Genomic DNA, 20,167 nt, shown 5'->3' on the forward strand with positions numbered 1-20,167 from the left:
ATAAAAAGCGTCTCAAAAATAAGGACGTATGTATGACACAGAATGACTATGCACCAAAACTGCACTAATAATTATTAAGAGCATGCTTATATTTGTGCAATTGCAAATCCCACTTATCACTTGTAGTACTGCATTGACACCTATTTTAAAATATACATAACTAGTTCATATTTAGGATATACTGTATCTAGTCCCTAGTCCCTAATCACTTCATACATATGTACACTGGTCATTTATAAGCGATATCATTTGTAGTGTCAGATTTAATAAATATGTAATGTGAACTAATTTGAACTCTGATTTGCTGAGAAAGGAATAAAAAGGTGTGTTGTTTTAGGAAAATATTTATCAACACAGTGGTCAGTTACAGTTACCTGCTTGTAGTTAATATTTTTTTTTTTACTGTAAGAGCATGTACAGAAGTGTTTTTTTTTTTTTTACTTATTCTAAAGCAACTTGCCAAAAAAAAAATAAAAAATAAAAAACCCTGGTTATTTTATATAACAAAAAATATCCAAGTTGTATCTCTGCTGCTGACCATGGTGCTGAAATCTTGAATTGAAAATTCAACTGAAAATTGAATTGTAGGTAAGACACAGAGACAGAGACAGATATTTCTACAGAAAAGGTTAAACAGAAAGGCCATGATTACTGTACTGTAGGGGATTCTTTCCTTTCCATACACTCCCAGTTCCAATTGTCACACTTGAAAAAACCTCAGTTGTGCCAACTAGAATACTGAATGCTGAGTCAGGCAAGTGAGTAGGTGTGTGTGTGTGTGTATATATATATATATATATATATATATATATATATATATATATATATATATATATATATATATATATATATGCATACATTCGGGAAAGTATACGTGTGTGAATTTTGAACTTTTAAATTGTATATTTTTTTCATGTAGTTTTGTATTGTTCTAGGCTGTTATGTAAGTTTTTTGTTTTGTTTTGTTTTTTTGTATTGCATGGTAAAGCCAAAGACAAATTTCTAACTAACTAACTGATTAACTAACGAACTAACTAACATATATTATGAAGTATGCCACATTTGCATCCAGTATTAGTTATACTCAATGTGTAGAACTAAATAAGGTACAGTAAAACCCCGTTGTACGAGCATAATTCGTTCTTGAAAATTGCTCGTAGGTCCATTTGCTCGTACGTTCGAACTTATTTTTCCTATAAGAATGAATGTAAAAGTGATTTAATCCGTTCCGAGATCTCATCCAATCGCTTATTTCTGCACTTATAAAGTATTTGTAGCCTGTTTAAACAAACAAATACACCGCAAATTACCGTAATGTAAATATACTTAAACACTCACTCACGTGGTAGTGGTTGATTGCGAGTGTGAGACGTGCACCACGCTCGTAAACTTTATGGTTTCCATGGTAATTCTCTTTACTTTCATTTTCACAGCACCATCACTGATTTTATTGGGAGAAATTCTTCAAGATTTCTAGTGAAATAAATATATAAAACTAAAAAAAGTTATGTTTTTGCTGCACTGAACAATGAGAGCGACCGAGTGATACGTCATCAACTAAGCGACTAATGCGACCCTCCGCCGAAAATGGGAAACCGACAGCGTGAGTTTGCTCGTGCCTTCAAAATTTGCTCGTGAAACAGGGTAAAATTTCGCGAGCGAGTTTGCTCGTATCTCCGTTTGCTCGTACTATAGCTTGCTCGTACAACAGCGTTTTACTGTACTTTATTTTATAAGAAATTTGCGTTTAACACCACTATGCTACTGTATGTTAAACCAAGCATAATCTGATATATATTCAGATTCAGATTCACCTAGCACAAATCTTTGATCAGACATTCGAATGCTAGACAGAGGGTATAAACATTCACCAAACCTTCCTGGTTTGCCTCCTATTGCAGCTCATATCTGGCATTTCCCTTGATCACCTGTCTCTTGCTATTTTTCTCTGTGTCTTTTCAATCTACAGTACATTTTCAGGCTTATAGGTTAGATTGAATAAAAAGTACCTTGGGGAAATCAAACAAATATTCTGTGACTATACCCACTATTTCTTCTGAGTCAGTGAGGGGCAAATGAATTACTTTGTAGTCTTGTTTGAAGGTGTAAGCACATAATTCAACATGCCTTCCTGCCTTAATACAACCTTATTAGCCAGTATATATATATATATATATATATATATATATATATATATATATATATATATATATATATATATGATACTCTACAGCTCTACATTGTGCTGCCAGTCACTTTTTTTCCCCCACAGTTTTCTATATGCCCTTTCCAAGTCCCAGGTCATATTTGTATAAGTAGTATTTTCTGGTTTTCGAGTCTGGCCTGTCTGATTGAATTATGTATCAGTTTGTGATTAGTGTATGCCTACAATGTGACACCTGCTGAGAACTTTCACTATAATTTGTCGACCGGCCCAAATCAACAATGTCTGCAATTACATCGACCCATAACTGCTGTTTGTGTTTCAGATGATAAGTTGCATGTACAGCATATCAGTAGCTGACTGAATAGATTGTTGTTCAATTTAAAAATTAATGGTCTGTTTGTCTGGCTTCTTGGTTATTTTCAGTGAGCTGTAGTAGCATGTCAAAACTGCCAATTACTGATGTAGAGAAGCAGAATTTCTAAATGATTATTAGATTTCTAAAACCAGGTGCAATTACACAGTGCCTCTGGCATAATGTACATGGTCAGGAGTCCAAAAGACAGCACCTGGTCTCACAGTGTGGGGAAACGACCTAGTTCCTTTCTCATAGTTTATATAAAATACTTGATAGTGGTGTAGGAGTAGATCAATGCTTTCTGCATGCTCATTGTAAAACTGAACTCACAAACACACATGACTGATTAATGTCATTGACAGACAAACAAATGCCATCCCGGCAACACAAGAAGAAATCTCTGGACATTTTGCTTGAAATAAGTCACACTTTATGTTGCACCAAAAGGCTTTACGACTGCTTATCATCTGAGTCATAACTTTCTTGATGCAAATTAAAGACTGGTATAACAATTGGTCACAACCCAAATTGTCCAGGCCAGGCGTGACGTTTACACCCAGCATTAAGCAAGTGAAAACACAGAATCTAGGCTGATTTAGACATAAGCTAGTACATCAAAGTGACCCATGTGTTTACTACACTGGATTTTTACACTGGCCGAGCTTTTCCTCTGTTAGAAAAACATGTGAGTAGGTGGAAATTTGTACCAGACTAGTGGAGCTGTTGCAAAATGTTAAGGCAACATCTAAAAAAAACAGCATTATTCATTTCTATAAGCCATGGAGGAAAACAGCATCAGATCTTCACAGGATACCTACTGTGAGGTGGAAATGGCCTATGACTAACATTCTCAGAAACCTGAAAGAGCCAGTACTGTATATACAGAAGCACAGTGCTGTAAGTATTCAACACCTTCCTGTGTTTCATACAACAGTTATTCCATCAGTAGGTGGATTCCTTGTTGCATGGCTGGGAAGGGCACAGAGGTGGGAAGTAATGAAAAAAACAAATACTTTGTTACTGTACATATATACATTTTTCTGGTATCAGTGCTTTACTTCACTATCTATTTTTCAAACAACGTATTACTTTTACTCATTACATTTTTAAACAAATATCTGTACTTTCTACTTCTTACATTTTTAAAACAGGTTCATTACTTTAATTTATTTGGTAAAATGTCATTATTTTTTCTTCTCACTGCCTGCCGTTTTCAGCCCATCAACCTATTTCCTGTCATTGCGTGCCTTTTTTAATCTGCCACTGGTGTATTATTTCCTAACTCTCACACACCACAGACGTAGGTTAGTTTACGAAGCTAACAATGAGAAAAGCAGAAGGAACAAGCAATATATATTTCACATATATCACATATATATCACATATTAGGGCTGTCAAAATTAATGCGTTAATAACGTGTTAACGCAAATTTGTTTTAATGGCACTAATTTTATTAGCACATGATTAATAAATGTGTCAGTGCATTTCTGTTTGACTATTTTTTAATAAAAATATAAATGAATAAATATAAAAGACAGTAAAACATTTGTTTTACTGATGCGTCTTAAATCAGCACCAAAATCCTCCTTGATGCACACAATGAACCGATGAAGGCGCATTTTGTGGCATTTTTTCCTCATAACACAAAAAAAAAAAAAACGGGGGCGCGATATTTAAACTGCGGTAAAGTACTGTACTTTTATTTGTATACACTCAAAATAACAACAAAACGCTCTATGCTGTCTCTGTCATCTATCTTCACAGACACATAAATAAAACAACCTGAAACTCAGTAAATACTTTCCTCACAGACATAATAAATATATGAATAAAAACAAATGTTCTCTGTTTATGCAATGCGTTTGGTGTCCTGCTGATTTATGTCATTTAAAACACCATTATTACTTACAAATATTTATAAGAATATTTTGTCTTCATGCTTTATGTTTTCATGTTTTCACTAATAATATACATACATTTGCATAAGGTGGAGTATTAGAGTATTAGAGTATTAGGGTATTAAAAACTTTAAAAGTATTATATTAAGGTACATTTTGAACAGATTAAAATGTGAATTAAGTTGACAATCATGCGATTAATTGCGATTAAATATTTTAATCAATTGACAGCCCTAATATTAATATGACGTGAGGTCCAGTTACTACCGTGACACTAAAAGGATAATAGTAATAGCAGCAATGGCTAATTTTTACTTAAGTACATGTCAAAGCCCAAACTTCTTTACTTGAGTGTAAAAAGTGTAGTCAGTACTTCAACTTTTACCAGAGTATTTTAAAACATTAGTATCTGTACTTCCAGTTAAGTGAATGACCTGTGTATTTTTGCCACCTCTGGAAATAAAAATGAAAACTCTTTATATTGCAGATACACTGAGAAAAAAAAAACTGTGATGATGGGGAGTCATTAGAAAGTGAGAACTATGTAGAAGTTAAAATGATCACTTTCTGTTAACACTTCTCATGCATTAAATCTCACATGGGTAAGTAGTTTAAACAATCATAGTTAATTCTGGGATTTACAGGCTCTTGGGAGAGATGTACATCCATTATTTATTACTGTCCAGGACACTGTGCGTGTCTGCATATATAGATTTTAATGCATTTTAAATAGAGTAAAGGAGGACACTTTTTTCTTTTACTCTTTTTCTACCTCTTTCATTACATCATTTGCTGGAAAGCATCTGTGCTGTTTATTTACCCATGAGGTGGTGTTCAGCATCCAAACAGACATAAATCAGAATCATGCCTGCTCTGATTCTCATCACACACATCCAACAGGAAACATTTTATCTCCTTCTGTCTCTCCCAATAACATACCCTCTACACACACACACACACACACACACACACACACACACACACACACACACACATTTATATATATATATATATATATATATATATATATATATATATATATATATATATATATATATATATATATATATAAATATAAAAAGCAATCTATTGAATGCTAATTTGTCTCTCTCAGGGCACTCTCCTGGTGAGGCATACCAACTAGCCTCAATGACCAAAGTAAATAAAAATATATTATAATTACAAAATAGATAGATATTAAGAAATGCTCTGGATATTATGGAAGATTATAAAATATGCTTTAATTAATGAATTAATATATTTATTTATTTAGGCGCTGCCAATATTTTCTTTGTTGATATCTGTGATTTCCACACATGCACTTCTATGTTCTTTCTTCATTTTATGTTGAGTTCTACAGTCTCACACATCACTTCATATCCGTCAGTATTTTCCTTTAGATCTGATCTACTTGATTTAGTGCAGTGTTAAGCCAAAGACTTGCAGACTTTAATTCAATCAAACTGACTGATGGGTAAGAAAGATAAAGTGCTTCAAACTTTTTATTGCCTAAAAAGTGTAACTACTGGGCTACAGCCTTGCATGAAAACTGTTTGTGTGTGTGTGCATACATGTGTGTGTGTGCATACATATGTGTGTGTGTGTGTGTGTGTGTGTGTGTGTGTGTGTGTGTGTGTGTGTGTGTGTGTGTGTGTGTATGTGTATATGTGTGTATATGTGTGTATATGTGTGTGTGTGTGTAATAAATCTGACATTTTTCGTCCCTTCAAACTCTACCAGCCCTCATTCCTTCCACACATGCAACAACCAAACTAATTTTGTTAACACACACAAACCAGGAAATCAGTTTCTCTCTCAACACACACATGCTTATAAGGGAAATGACCCACTGAAATATTCATGCAACCGCCAAAAAAAGACCTGAATGCCCCACATGCCTATTCCCTCTATCCTGTTACCATAACAACCGATGACTGCACATTTCTCACTCCACTAGAGCCCTCCCCTATACCTCTCCCACACACACACACATATATAGACACACGCACAGTCATCTGCCAGATCCAAACACAATGACCATGCAATCACATGCACACTATTAATATATAGCTTTTGCTCATTTCATACAACTCTTAGATATACAAATGTTATATTATTTTTCTGGTGACACAAAAATACAACATTCTTCTTGTACAAGCCCCCCACCACACACACATTTTAATCAAGCATTAATTTTAATTCTCTTGATTTGCCTCTCACTCTCAATTCTCACTGCCAAGATGAACAATGGCAAACATTACAGTGAAACAGAATGGTGCTTTTTATTGTCATCCAGCTCAGATGAAAAATAACACACTAGGACTGACCATGGTATTCTAAATATTGTGATATTTATCATATGACTGTGTAATTGAATTACATTAGTTTCAAAATTCTGAAGGTGTGTGAAAGACTACATGTGAAGCTCCACCTACTTCCTATTTAAATTTCTAGAAATTTCTGTCTCTCCCTCTACTAATGCAAAGGTTTCTGCAACCCAATAACAACTCCATAAAGTGTACTCCAGCCCATCCCAAAGACTTTCAGTTTAGGGTTAGGTACAATGTCAAGGTCAGGATTCTGTGGTGACCAATTCATGTGTGAAAATGATTTCTCATGCTCCCTGAACCATTCTTTCGCAATCTGAGCCTGACAAAAGATTTGCATTGTCATCCTGGAATATGCTGTCAGTGATGAAATAAAATCAATTGTTCGGACGACCTGGTCACTCAATACATTCTATTACTGAGCTTACTATTGCTGCTGCATAATGTTGCGGAGCCGAGACCTGAAGGAACCTCCAATCATAACACTGCCTCTAGAGGCTTGTGCAGGTGGCACTATCCATGACAGTTGCAACGATTTATACAATTCTCTTTCAACCCTGCTCATTGCTGTAAAGCAGGGTAAATCTGAACTCATCAGAATGCATGTCCTTTTACTATTGTTTCACAGTCCAATTTTTATTCATCCTATCAGTTAGCCTCATTAATGAGAGCCTTGCTTTTAGCCACACAGCTGTTTAATTAAAACCCTATAAGTCATATAATAATAATAATAATAATAATAATAATAATTATAATAATAATAATTATAATGTGACTTCTTTATGTATTTGAAATCATTTTTTTTCCATATATCTTTGGCTCTGAGAGTTCCATCCTATCTTTAGAGCTTTTAATAATGGATTTTTAAAGGATTTTTCCATGACCACGTGATTTGTCTTCTAATATGATTGTTTAAGCAATTAGAAGCTACACAATGCATCAGAGTAAAAAATAATTATTGCCATTTGAAACATATTAATCACATTAACGATATACTGTTTATTCTTGTTATTGTTGCAGTAAATCCGGTATAAAGAAAGGGCAGGAATTCTGTATACCTTCTACAGGATACCAGTGCAGCAGGGTATCATGAGGAGACCAGAAGATCATGGAGAGGTCCCCTACAAACACCGTCAGTAATCCAAACTCAGGATTGAGCCAGTAACCTTGGAGCTGCAAGCAACTAATAACTGTACTTAAGAGGTTTTGAATGACAGTATATACAATTCAATCAAAAGATTCCCAAATTTTTTTTCATGGTTTATTGGTTATGTAAACTGCAATCAAATGCTCTAGAAAACAAACATTTTTAGCTTTTTTTATCCCAAGTATTAATGCAAACAATCTTAGATGAGCAAGAAAATAGATTTAAAATGGTGTCTAAGCTATTCACCAACCTGTGTTTTTCATTCATGTTCTTTTTTCTTCTTTTTTCTTTATATTTGCTACCTTATAATGACATGTTCCTAGTACCAGAATATTTTCACAACATTTTTGTTGAATGGACTAAAATTCTTGCTGAGCATTTTCTCCTGGTATTTAAACTAGGAGAAACTGCTTCCTGAGATCCTTTAGCACTGCTCAACTGGTACCACCTTCTCTCAGGGTAAGAGGTAAGTACACCTCAAGGCTCTTCTCTGTCACTGAGGTGGTGGAATTAACTTCTCCTAACTGTCTGAACAGCGGAGTACTTTGCTCTGGACAAGGCCGTCTGCTAAATGTCATACATGTAAATGTAAATATAACAAGACATTCCCAGTGACTGCGAATACATGACTCTATTCTAGCTATGTTCTATGTTTGTAGTCTGTTTTACTGTTTGGTGGCTGAAGATATATCTGCATTGTTTTTTGAATCATCAGTCTCTTTTGGAAATGGTTAAAATTGTATTTGTATATTTATATGCACTTTGCATTTCATTTAATTATGCTGTTAAAAAATGTTGCAGCATAGTCTAGGTATTTTTAGGGATTGTCTGAGTTCTAGCTCAGGTGTAAAACTTGACATCTCTCACATTCTCCCTTTTTTAGCATTTACTCTAATTAAGCTTACACACCGAGACACACACTGCTTGGAACACAACACACACACACACACACACACACACACACACACACACACACACACACACACAAACACACAAACACACAGGCTTGGTTTATCTGTATTTGCTTTACTGAAACGAGTCAGTGACTTTCAGCACCATTTTATATATATATTTGTATTTGCAGTGCCCGGTATCTGATTTTTCCTGCCATATTGATCAGTTAAAGACTATGAGTAAATTGTGGGTTAACCTCTCCATTAATGTATTGATTATTCATTTTGAAAGCTTTCCAAATGAAATTGGAAAGCCTTCCAGAAATGTTGTACTCCATCTAACCTACAGCTATTTCCACTCAGGGCTAAAACCTGAAAGCACAATACCACGTTCTGTCATGCAGTGGAAGGGAGGGCAGCAAGCTATAACTCAGGTTCCTTTGCATGTGCAGTCCTATTATCTGTAAATGTTTTCAGCTGTGTAGCAGAAAACTATTAGAGTGGGCCTTATTTACAGACAGACCTGCTTAATCCATTTCCAGTTGTAAAGGTTACTGAAGTTTACACACACATACCCCCTTTTTAAACTTTATAAAATAAAGTATATTGGTGTATACCGTTGTGGTATAAGTTCAAATAACTACAATTCAAAATGAATTGTAAAAATGAATTGGTTTTGGTTAAACACATTATTAATGAGGTTAATTTAATGATGCAATCAAATTAGGATTGTTGGGTAATGTCCAGTCATCCCCTCTGAACTCTTTAAAATCCAACCCACATATAATACAACACAGTGCACACCCTTAGCACTGGTCCCATTTTCATAATTATATACAATTTAATTACACTTAGTTTAGATAGACTTCATGTAGAAATAACCGTCTGGCTAATTGAACAAATGTTTTTTACATTTTCCTGTGTACTTTATGTGAGTCTTTAATTCGCTTTAATTTTTTTTATTTATTTGCAAGTCCAAGTAAAATGTGGTGTATGTATATATATATATATATATATATATATATATATATATATATATATATATATATATATATCAAGCACCAAAATCTGCCATGAAACACACATCTGGCAATTAAAACAATCTGTGTGGAAACATAGCAAAAGTTCCATTTGGTCTCCTGATGATTTACTAAATCTAAGACACCATAATTACTTTTGCATGAATATTTTGTCTTCATGATCGATATTGAGTATGGTTTAGTAATAATAAACATACATTTGCATATAGCATCCATATTGCGTATTAAGTCGTATTAAGGTACGATTAATCACGAAGTAATATATATATATATATATATATATATATATATATATATATATATATATATATATATATATATATATATATATATATATATTTTATATAAATATATAAAATAATTTTATTAAATTTTTTTGATAAAAATAAACACAGTATGCTCTATTTTGGTTGTTATGTTGCAGTAAAGTAATATAAGTAGAGTGGGGTGTACATTTGCAAAACCGGGTTATAAGAAATGGGAAAGGACATTTGGGTAGCAGTTCGAGCTAAAAGGTAGTATCCAATTTCTTTCCCAAATGTGTTAGACACCCCTGTTGTGCTGTTCGGCCAATATCAGAGCAGACACATTCATTTCTAACTGCAAAAAGCACTGACTGCAAGTTGGAGAAAAAGCAAAAATGGCTCAGGCCCAGCCAAATCAGCAATATATCTCAATTAAATTGGACTTAAATTTTGTTTGTGTCTGCACAAAATAGAGTTAAACATACATAACTATATTTTAATTTCTGTTGTTTAGAAATCTGAGTGAATACATAACACACACACTGAATCATTTTTCTCACTCTCTTTCTACCACTGCCCTACAGACCTCAATTTTATCACTAAACCAAAATACATCAAATCCAACACACATACACATCACACTAATCATACAACAGACAAGCACTCGCAACACAAGTAAAACCCTCTGCTCCATCTATCATAATGCTTAGAATGAGAAAGTGACAGCTTTCAGGACACTGACACTAGCTTCACTAAAGCATGCTGTAAATCAAGCTATTAGCCCTGCTGTCACTCACTGAGGCCCTCAAATGGGTCTGTGAGGGGTTTTAGTCAGCTTCTTTACTGAATTTTAGGTAGAAGTAAGACCTGCAAGTCCTATAGACTTGTGGTGGGGAAAAAAATCATGCGTGTTATCAGTCATTCAACTGAAATAGCACATGTAAAATGTTTTGTTCAAGGGTTCAATCACAAGCATACAACAACTGGACCTCCCCTAAAACATTAACATGGGATACGATAAATAGCATAGTGTCCGAATAAAGCCTCAAATAAAGTTCTTCACTATTCAGTATTCACAGGTCCTGTTGTAGTGGAAGTCTTCTAGGGCTCATTTGTGTGTGCACAAGGTCCTCAAGTTTGTAAGATGTCCCATTTCTCATTTTAGGGTTCAAAGGTGTCCTGCCAGGCACCCACTTTGAGCCTTTAATGCACTCAGCAAAGCTAACGTCAACAGAGGTCTCATCAGCGTCTGTCTCCTAAATCCCCATGTGACACTAGCTGAAATTCTAGCAGATGGATTTGTGAGAGCCCAGAACAACAGGCAATAGTGATAAAAAGAAATGGTGATAAAAACATCCAACTGATTTTTTTTTTTCTTTTCACTTTTTTTTTTCCCAATTTTTAATTGAGCAGCATTACTGTCGCAAAAAAAGTTGAAAAACAGTCAAAATGGATTTGAGTCATTTTCTATAACAAAAGCTCTGGCAAGACAAATCACAGGTTTATAAAAATGGTCATGTTTTAATTCTTAGTCATACAGTATATATATATATATATATATATATATATATATATATATATATATATATATATATATATATATATACACAGTGTTGGGCAGTAACGCGTTACTGTAACGAAGTTACTTTTGACAGTTACTAATACTGTAACACGTTACTTTTTAAAATAAAGTAAAGCCGGAATGAATTCATTTAAAAAAGTAATGGGTAACGCATTACCGTTACCGTATAATGCGTTACCCATTACTTTTTTAAATGAATTCATTCCGGCTGAAATGTAGACTACAGTCTAACCTGTTTACAGCAGGACGCATTGTAGGATTGGTAATGAACCACTGTATACACGAAGAAGACGTACTGTGGGCGTGTCTCTGTTTATTCAGGTCTATGCGGCAGTAACGGCGAGTCGAGGCGAGAGCAAGACGAGTTTCTCAAAGTAGAAATATGCTCATTATTTTACTTTAGTTGAGTATAAAGACAAAAACTCCAATCTGTTGAAGCTCCTCCAGGAACCCCATGCTAGAAGCTAGAAGCTAACCTGGTGTTCTGTTCTACATTGTTGATAGTTTTCATACTTAAGCTGTGAAAGGAACATTTTTAAGAGCTTAACACAACAGCAGAAGCCACTTTAGTTTCTGATCCTGAATATATTATTCAGCTTGTTCTGTTATTTATTTCAGAAATCCTTGTGATATATTCAGTTTGTGCTGGTGTGACTTTAATAAAATAATGTTTAAAAATTACTCTGTGTTTAAGTCAGTTTTGTGTTTGTATAGATCATAACGCATAAAAGGGCATTAATGGAAACATTAAAAAAGGTTCTTTAAAAAAAGTTACTAAAAAAGTTACTTTTAACAGTAACGCGTTACTTTTTGGTGTAAGTAATCAACAAAGTAATGGAGTTACTTTTTGAATGAAGTAACGAGGAACTGTAACTAGTTACTATTTTTTAGTAACTAGCACAACACTGCATGTATGTATATAAATATATAGTTAATGGACACCTGAGCATAAGATTCATATATGCCTTTTGAATATTAAATACATTATTTGCGAGGTAAATGTTCTTAATATTATCTAACAATCCTATTTTGATTAAATATCAAATCACCCCTCTGATTCCTTTCAAATCCAATCCACATATAATAAAATACATCACAGATCCCATTCCACATTTAGTCCCTATTGGTTGTTGGAAAGATGTTCCACTAGATTTTGGTGTGCGGTAGTGGAGATTTGTGCTTATTCGTCAACGAGGTGTTAATAAAGTCAAGAACTGATGTAAGGTGAGTAGGCGTGGGGTACAGCCAGTGTTCCAAAAAAAGGTCAAGGCTTCCACTCAACCCATTTAAACCATACCTTTATATTTCAACACATGCTATACAATTGTGTGCCTCCAACTTTGTGGTAACAGTATTTTTGACTGTGCGTACTAAACAGCAAAAAAAGTTATGTAAAATGTCCGTTCCAATGTTGATTGTCTTACCATTTATCCAACGAGCTTCAGGATCGTGCACATAGAAATCAGGACTAAACAGATCCTCCACTGTCAGCTTAGTGTCACGTCCAGCCAAAGTGTCCGCTGTCAAATGCACATGCACACACCACACACACAAAACACAATACAAATGCAACCTCATGAGAAATAAAACTATTCAGGGAAAATCAAGGTTGATGATACAAACATTTTCCTCTGTTCAGTTTAGTTGTGAAAAACCTGAATATAACCTGAATAGAAATCCAGTTTATTTAATTTGGCTATTTTAGGGACATCACAGCTAATTTGATTATAATTGGAGAATATTTTTATCCAAAATGTGTCTATCAGAGTACGTCAATTAATATTCACGTACATTAGGCTAATAATGTCTTTAATCTACAAAGCTAAATATTTGTCAGCAAATATCTTAACATAATTACCTATTTAGATGTTTATTTTAATAGGCTATTCCTCCTAATCCACATTTAATTACATGTAAAAGATAATCTATTAAATATATTCCACACACAAACAAGGCCTCTGTTTACATCATATTGATAGCTTCTTCAATCTCATTAACTGTTATTTGTGGGAGTGTGTAAATGTAAAATTGGATGGGTTTGGTACAAGCAAGCAATTTAGAACTTGGGATTATTCATTATGCATGAAACATTATCCAGAAGCTCTCTTTCGATGCCAGTTTTTCTTTTATTAATGCTTTATTTAAATGTTTTTAATAGTTTGTTTATTTGGTTATTCATAATATTATTTAATTTTTTGAAATTAATAAAGTACCACAACTGGAAAACGCATTTTTTCTTAGAAAAAAAATCATGATTTTGATTATAATCACATAAATGATGATTCTGTGTGTGTGCATTACTACCTGGAGTAAGGAGGATGACCGACATGGTTATGAGCGAACACACCAGCAGAATGACCAACAAAGCAATGGCTATTCCCTTCCAGTTTCTCTGATGAGGACTTACTCCACCCAGGTCCTACAGAGAGCAAGACAGAAAGAGTTAGTTCACAGGAAAAAAAGAAATGCAATCAATACTCATGCCTTATTCTCAGCAGAAATGTTCTTTAGAGATTAAGTAGATGGTTCGAGGGCGTGATTATGCGGATCCATGTTTCAAACTGTTGAAGCATGCATGTGTGTTTTCTGTCTGCCCAATGTGCCTCGGGACATTACAAAACCCCATCTGTGTATTAAGTATCAGCCTGTTATTGTTTGTTGCACACAGCCTGCAATGCAAATCATAATTCATCTGGACTACACAAAAAGTCACGACAAGAATCTTTCAGGATGATGCAATAATATAGTTAGAAGCTTTTTTTGTGTGTCACATAATTTTACATACATATTCAATAAAATGTTGATTTTTCTTTTTTTTTTTTTCGCTTTGTCCATGAAAAAGGACACAAAAATCATTTTCTCTTTCCAACTGCAGTCAAGTGTAATTTTTCATGTTTACATATAAGAAGACAGCTCTGGACATAATCACAGGTATAGAAGTTTCTGATTGTCATGCCACAATTTAATGTCACTTAATGTCTGTGAATGTTTGGTTAGTTCAAAACGTAAGAAAAGTAAAATTTTAAATTTTTATTGTAGTTTACCACAACATCTAAAGAAAATACTGCTTTCCCCAACAGATTTGTCATGTTTCTATTGTTTTTCTGCATTTATATTCAGCATTCATACAGTAGTCATGCATGATGCATATTCCTAGAGCCATTCATTGCTATCCACTATTCATTATGCTGCCTGTTATTGCAGTTTTGATGTAATTTTTTCATGAGATAGAGGCCGATTAATTGGTTCGATTTTTGGCTTTTTTTTTTTATCAATCGCGATTGGCCGATTGTGCTGCAAATTAGGCCGATTATTAGGCAGGCCATTGTGACACACCAAACCGTTTGTGTACATTTTGCACTTTCTTAAATCATGTCTGCTAAGTTGCAAAGACAAGAGCAAGAATGAGAACAGTTGTGTGGCCGTTCCTTCTTTTCTCCGTCATTGTTTGACTTTGTCAGTTTCACTTTTTTTCATGTGCCCATTCGCTAAGCCGAATACAGAATCTGAGTTCTTTCTTGCAGACGAGCAAAACCGCCAATTCGACATCATTCTTAATCCAGCCGTATATATTTAATTTGATGCAATAACATTTGGAGAGAGAATAAGAATAACTTTTTTGAACTGTATTGTTGTTGGCCAAAAAAAAATCTTAGTCATATATCAGCCATCGGCTGCCCTGATTTCAGAATATAGCCGATATCTGGTGACCTCTAATCATGAGGGTTTTTTTATTGTGAAATATGATTTTAATAACATCTGGCTAAACTGCACCTTGGACCACCTAAAGTGGTCCACCTGACCACAAATCCTTTTAAGACCTGTCTCAGGAGTATTGACACTTGCACTTTTATGTGGACAATCATTAATTTCATCATCTTTAGTAAAATGGTTTCTGCTTTGCATCTGCTGGGTTGGCCGCAGATCCAAAGCAGATCCTGGTGAATACATCATGCGCACACACGCACACCTAAGGGCAACTTAGTATGGCCAATCCACTGATCAAGCTGTTTTCGGAAAGTGAGAGGAAACTGGAAAAAATTTAGGAATCTCACACAAACATGGTGATGTGTAATTATGCAGACGCCGTGACCAGAGTTCATGACTAAGCTGGGGACTTTGAAGCTGTCTGGTGTTACCTGCAATGCCATTGTACAATCTCGATGTGTTGCGTTTTTATCCAGAAATGGTTTTTTTTAAGTAAACAAGGCTTATTTTGTATATTTAAAATAAATCATTTATTTTAAAATTTAAAATAAATGATGCCAGGTCTGTTTCGTTGTAAGGCCATTTTCAAAATCCCATTTTCTTACATGTCACACAAAAAACAATCATTTGTGATTGACTGTTTGCAGTATGAGTCAAACAGCTTTTTTTGTTGTAAAAGCTGCTTTACAGAGAGGTTTCTTCTGGCCTCAATATGCATCCAGACTTGCTACAAAGTTGTGTGTGTGTGTGTGTGTGTGTGTGTGTGTGTGTGTGTGCATGTATGCATGTAGGAGACTGTGTCCTTGTGAAATGACAGTGGTTATGAATTGAAGAACGTGTGATTATCTTTTTTTCTCCTTCCCCCACTTCTTGCTAGGAATCATTTATAATGAGGTGTGTAAGCTAGAAAGAATGAAAGTGCATTACATGAGCTTGTGAAGGCATACAGTAATTTTCACACACACACACACACACACACACACACACACACACACACACACACACACACACACACTGGTCATACCAAAATCCAGGCGTTCATTACAATTTACAGTCCAAACAAACAGCAGGGCTATAAAGCCGAGGTCACTCAGACAGGCCCATACATCCATTTCATGTACACAGATTCCCTCTTTTTCTCTCGGAGTCTCTCACTTTCTCATGTTTGATTTTCTGTCAGGGCTGCACTATATCTTCCAAATGTGCTTCTTTCTTTCTCCTGCCATCACTGTGTTATTTTGCAAAGGGAGAAAGAGCCATAAATATACACCTGGCAGAAAGAAAGAAAGGGAGAGTATGCTATGTGTGTGTATGCTATCCGCCTGTCTGCGCTAACAGATCTACCAGCTGCTAACACACCGCAACCAACAATAATTCCTTCAAACCTAAACCTAATCCCTCAAACCTAAAGAAATTGTTTTCACTATAGGAGCATTGGAAGACATTTCATTCCCAGTAAAATGCAAGCACACCATAATCCGTAAGAAAAGTAGATCATAGTAATTAAACCTATCAGGCCTGCCACCTCTGCAGTAGAATAAAATTACATGGTATATTTAGAGCATCGCTGCTTTGCCATTCTTTGCGTGAAACTGATGCAGTGTGATTCCTGTGAAAGTGAAGCTTGGAAAAACTAGTATACTGCATAATATACAATAGATGCTGTCAGCATTATATCTTTATACTCTTAACAGGATTAATGTTGTTCTATGTTTGACAAAAAAAATGTAGATATTAAGTTTGCATGGTGTTGCAGGAGTTCGCCTTGCTGCAGCACAGATCTGATTCCAAACTGGGGTTGCTGTCTATTTAGAGGTTCTATCCATGTTTTCCCAGTGTCTGAGTGGATTTCATCAAATTTTTCTTCACATGTCTAAAAAACATTCACCTTAAAAATGTGACTCTAAACTTACTCTAGGCATGAACATTAGCATGAGTTTTCTCATGAGATTAAGAGTTTTCCTTTGCATGGTGATCTGTGATGTTTAATGGTCTTTAAATGATCTTTAATGGTGTAATCTTGCATCAAGCCCAGTGTTCCCTATGCTCTAGACACCCTAACTCTGACCAAAATAAAGCAGATACTGAAGATAAATGAATTTATAAATGAATGTTGGTCATGTGATATGCAAAGACTAAACGATTGTAATCACTGATCAGCTGAATTCTGCCCCACCACAAATCATTCTATAAAGGAAATATAACTAGTCTAAATGATCAGATAAAACGATTAACCATATTTGAAATATTGAAAGTCAAAGAAATTGTAATGCTCATAACTCAACACAATTAATCTATGAAGAATGCATGGCTGTCATTGAATTCTGCTCAGCTTTCTTGTTCGATAATGTCACTGATGTTACAGCAGTAGAAGAATACTTTTAACAGAAATGCTTTAACAACACAGCTTTAGCCATGAGATTTAAACTTGCTGGAAGACATTTAATCACACCACAGGACAAACAACCTGAAATACAATACAATAAGTAAATTACATGACCTCAAGACACTTTAAGACAAGACCTAAGGTAAAACAAACAGCAAAAAATCGATGCATTAAAAGGTCTGACAGGGTTTCACCAGAGAAGATCCCAAGCATCTGTAAAGTTGTATCTCAAATAGCCATTACTGCAGTGGTGAGTCGTCAGGGCCAGAAGGACCTTCTTGATCTGAATCACCGACTTTCATTTGAATATATTTTTGTCCATGAATATGTATTAAATTATCCCCGATAGTCTATTCTCTTTATCGAGAAGCAACACATCTAAGTGTAAATTGTGGATGGAGTTTCTGTCCAAACAGATTTTAGCTTTGCTGGGGCCAAAGGTATCTGTCTGCTGTAAGGCCTTCAGAGTCAGCACCTGCAGGTGCCTAGCCCTAAATGTTTTCACATACTTTGATTGGATGGTCAGAGAGTGCAACAGTTATAGTTTGCTAATTGCATCTGTAGCAAAATGAATAAATTGAAATATGTTCATGTGGATTTAATACCTGCTTTTTTACACAATGGCTGACAGAGGAGAAGAAATTGATTTGGTCGCATATACTGTATACTTACAAGAACATTTACAAGACAGACCTTTCAAGAAAAGCTCGACATTGTGAGGTAAGATCAGCCAAAACAGTTTAAAACTGTTGTTAAGCTTTTTCATGAACCATTTGTACTTTTGCATTTTCTTTCCTATACAATTTGCAGAAAAACACACAATTTGCCTTAATTTCAAATTCCCCAGAAAACTGTAATGCACAGCAAAAAAATTGCACAAAAATACATGGAAATCCCAGGGTCGTTTTTTCCAACTGCATGAATGTGCTTAATGAGCTAATTAGCTTGTTATAAGCTTTATTATGCTAGCTACCTCGTTCTTTAGCATCGTATATTATGTTTTCTTGGAACCCAGGAAACGGTCAGATATTTTGCATGCATGAGATTTTGCATGCATTTTAAATGGGTTATTACATTTTTCTATTATTTATAACGTTTCCTTACTAAAAAGTACTAATTAATAATATATACTTGATTTTTTTTTTATTAATAATTATTTATTTATTTATTTTTATTAATAATTATAGTGAATATTTAGAACAGAAAATTGGGCTATTTTGTCCAAATGGAAGAATTTTTGGAGGGTGTAGGGATTTTTTTTTTTGTCTTTTTCTAGTACAGGGAAAATCTGTGTATCTTTCATAAACTTAAGCTAAAGATTAGTTTGGGGAAAACACTGTAGTGTTTTGAAACTATGGTAATTGAAAGTAGACTTTATATTATTGATTTTAAACATCATTGTCATCATTTTATTTCAAATCGAAGGCACTCGCACAAATACCAGAAATAATAAGAATTTTTTTTTACTTTTCACCATCCTATTATTTCCTGGTATTTGATTGCATTAGTAATTAGCTGTGTAATTTGGTAGTGGAAGAGTGTATGTGATATAGAAATGGAACATTTGGTTAAAGTACCTCTTCATGCCAACACTATTATTGAGTTCATTTAGATTCAGTAACATAGCTCTGTCATTTAATGAAGGGTGATTTAATCTAATCTAATACCCAGCATGCTGGTGCATCTGAAAAATGCTGAAAAGTGTTGAGTGTGTTCGGTTGCTCTGTATTGCTGCTCGAGGACAGAATACCAGGATGGTAAAGTTACATTTTAATTTATTTAGATTTTAAATTAAATCTTAAGGCATCTTAAAAATAGAAATAAATTAAAAATAATACATACACAATGGCAGTCAAACCCTGGAAATTATTATGTTGGATTACAGATTTATTTGTTATTTATTTTTTAGTTCACAATAAATCAGCCTAACTGGTACGGAAAGAACAAACGTGGTGCTGAATAACAATTAAATAGAAAAATATAACTATTTAATCTATTGCTCTTATATCGTAACACAAATTGTTTTTGAGTTGTAGTACTTCATTTCTTTACTTAAGTATTATTAAAATTGAATACTTGGATATTTAATGTGTTAATTACATTCCAAGGAAAAATGTCTTCAATTAGTGGTTAGTCTTCAATTAAGTCATCAACATAGAAAGAAATATATATATAGTATATATATATACAGTATATATATATATATATATATATATATATATATATATATATATATATATATATATATATATATATATATATCATGTGTAGTAACCCTTTAAAGTTAGATGATGCAGTTAGCCCTATAGCATTTGAGTGTCATCACCCCTTGACCCAACCTCAATTAAATGTTCCAAAAAGATTTGTACAAAAATGAGCCATCTCTTTTGCCTTTCTTAGAAGGCATGACCCCCATCTA

General features: G+C 34.3%; 1 protein-coding gene across 2 annotated transcripts in view; it reads right to left on the bottom strand.

The window, feature by feature from the left end:
- Positions 1–20,167, bottom strand: part of LOC124382693 (inactive dipeptidyl peptidase 10-like) — an 89,065-nt gene that overhangs the window by 20,722 nt on the left and 48,176 nt on the right. For both annotated transcript variants that reach the window (XM_046844845.1, XM_046844846.1), the window contains exons 2-3: positions 13,959–14,073; positions 13,079–13,174 (exon numbers count right to left, since the gene is read on the bottom strand). In XM_046844845.1, the coding sequence (XP_046700801.1) occupies positions 13,079–13,174; positions 13,959–14,073 (211 nt within the window). The remainder of the gene's footprint in view (positions 1–13,078; positions 13,175–13,958; positions 14,074–20,167) is intronic.

Source organism: Silurus meridionalis, chromosome 3, assembly GCF_014805685.1.
Source record: "Silurus meridionalis isolate SWU-2019-XX chromosome 3, ASM1480568v1, whole genome shotgun sequence".
NCBI lineage: Eukaryota > Metazoa > Chordata > Actinopteri > Siluriformes > Siluridae > Silurus > Silurus meridionalis.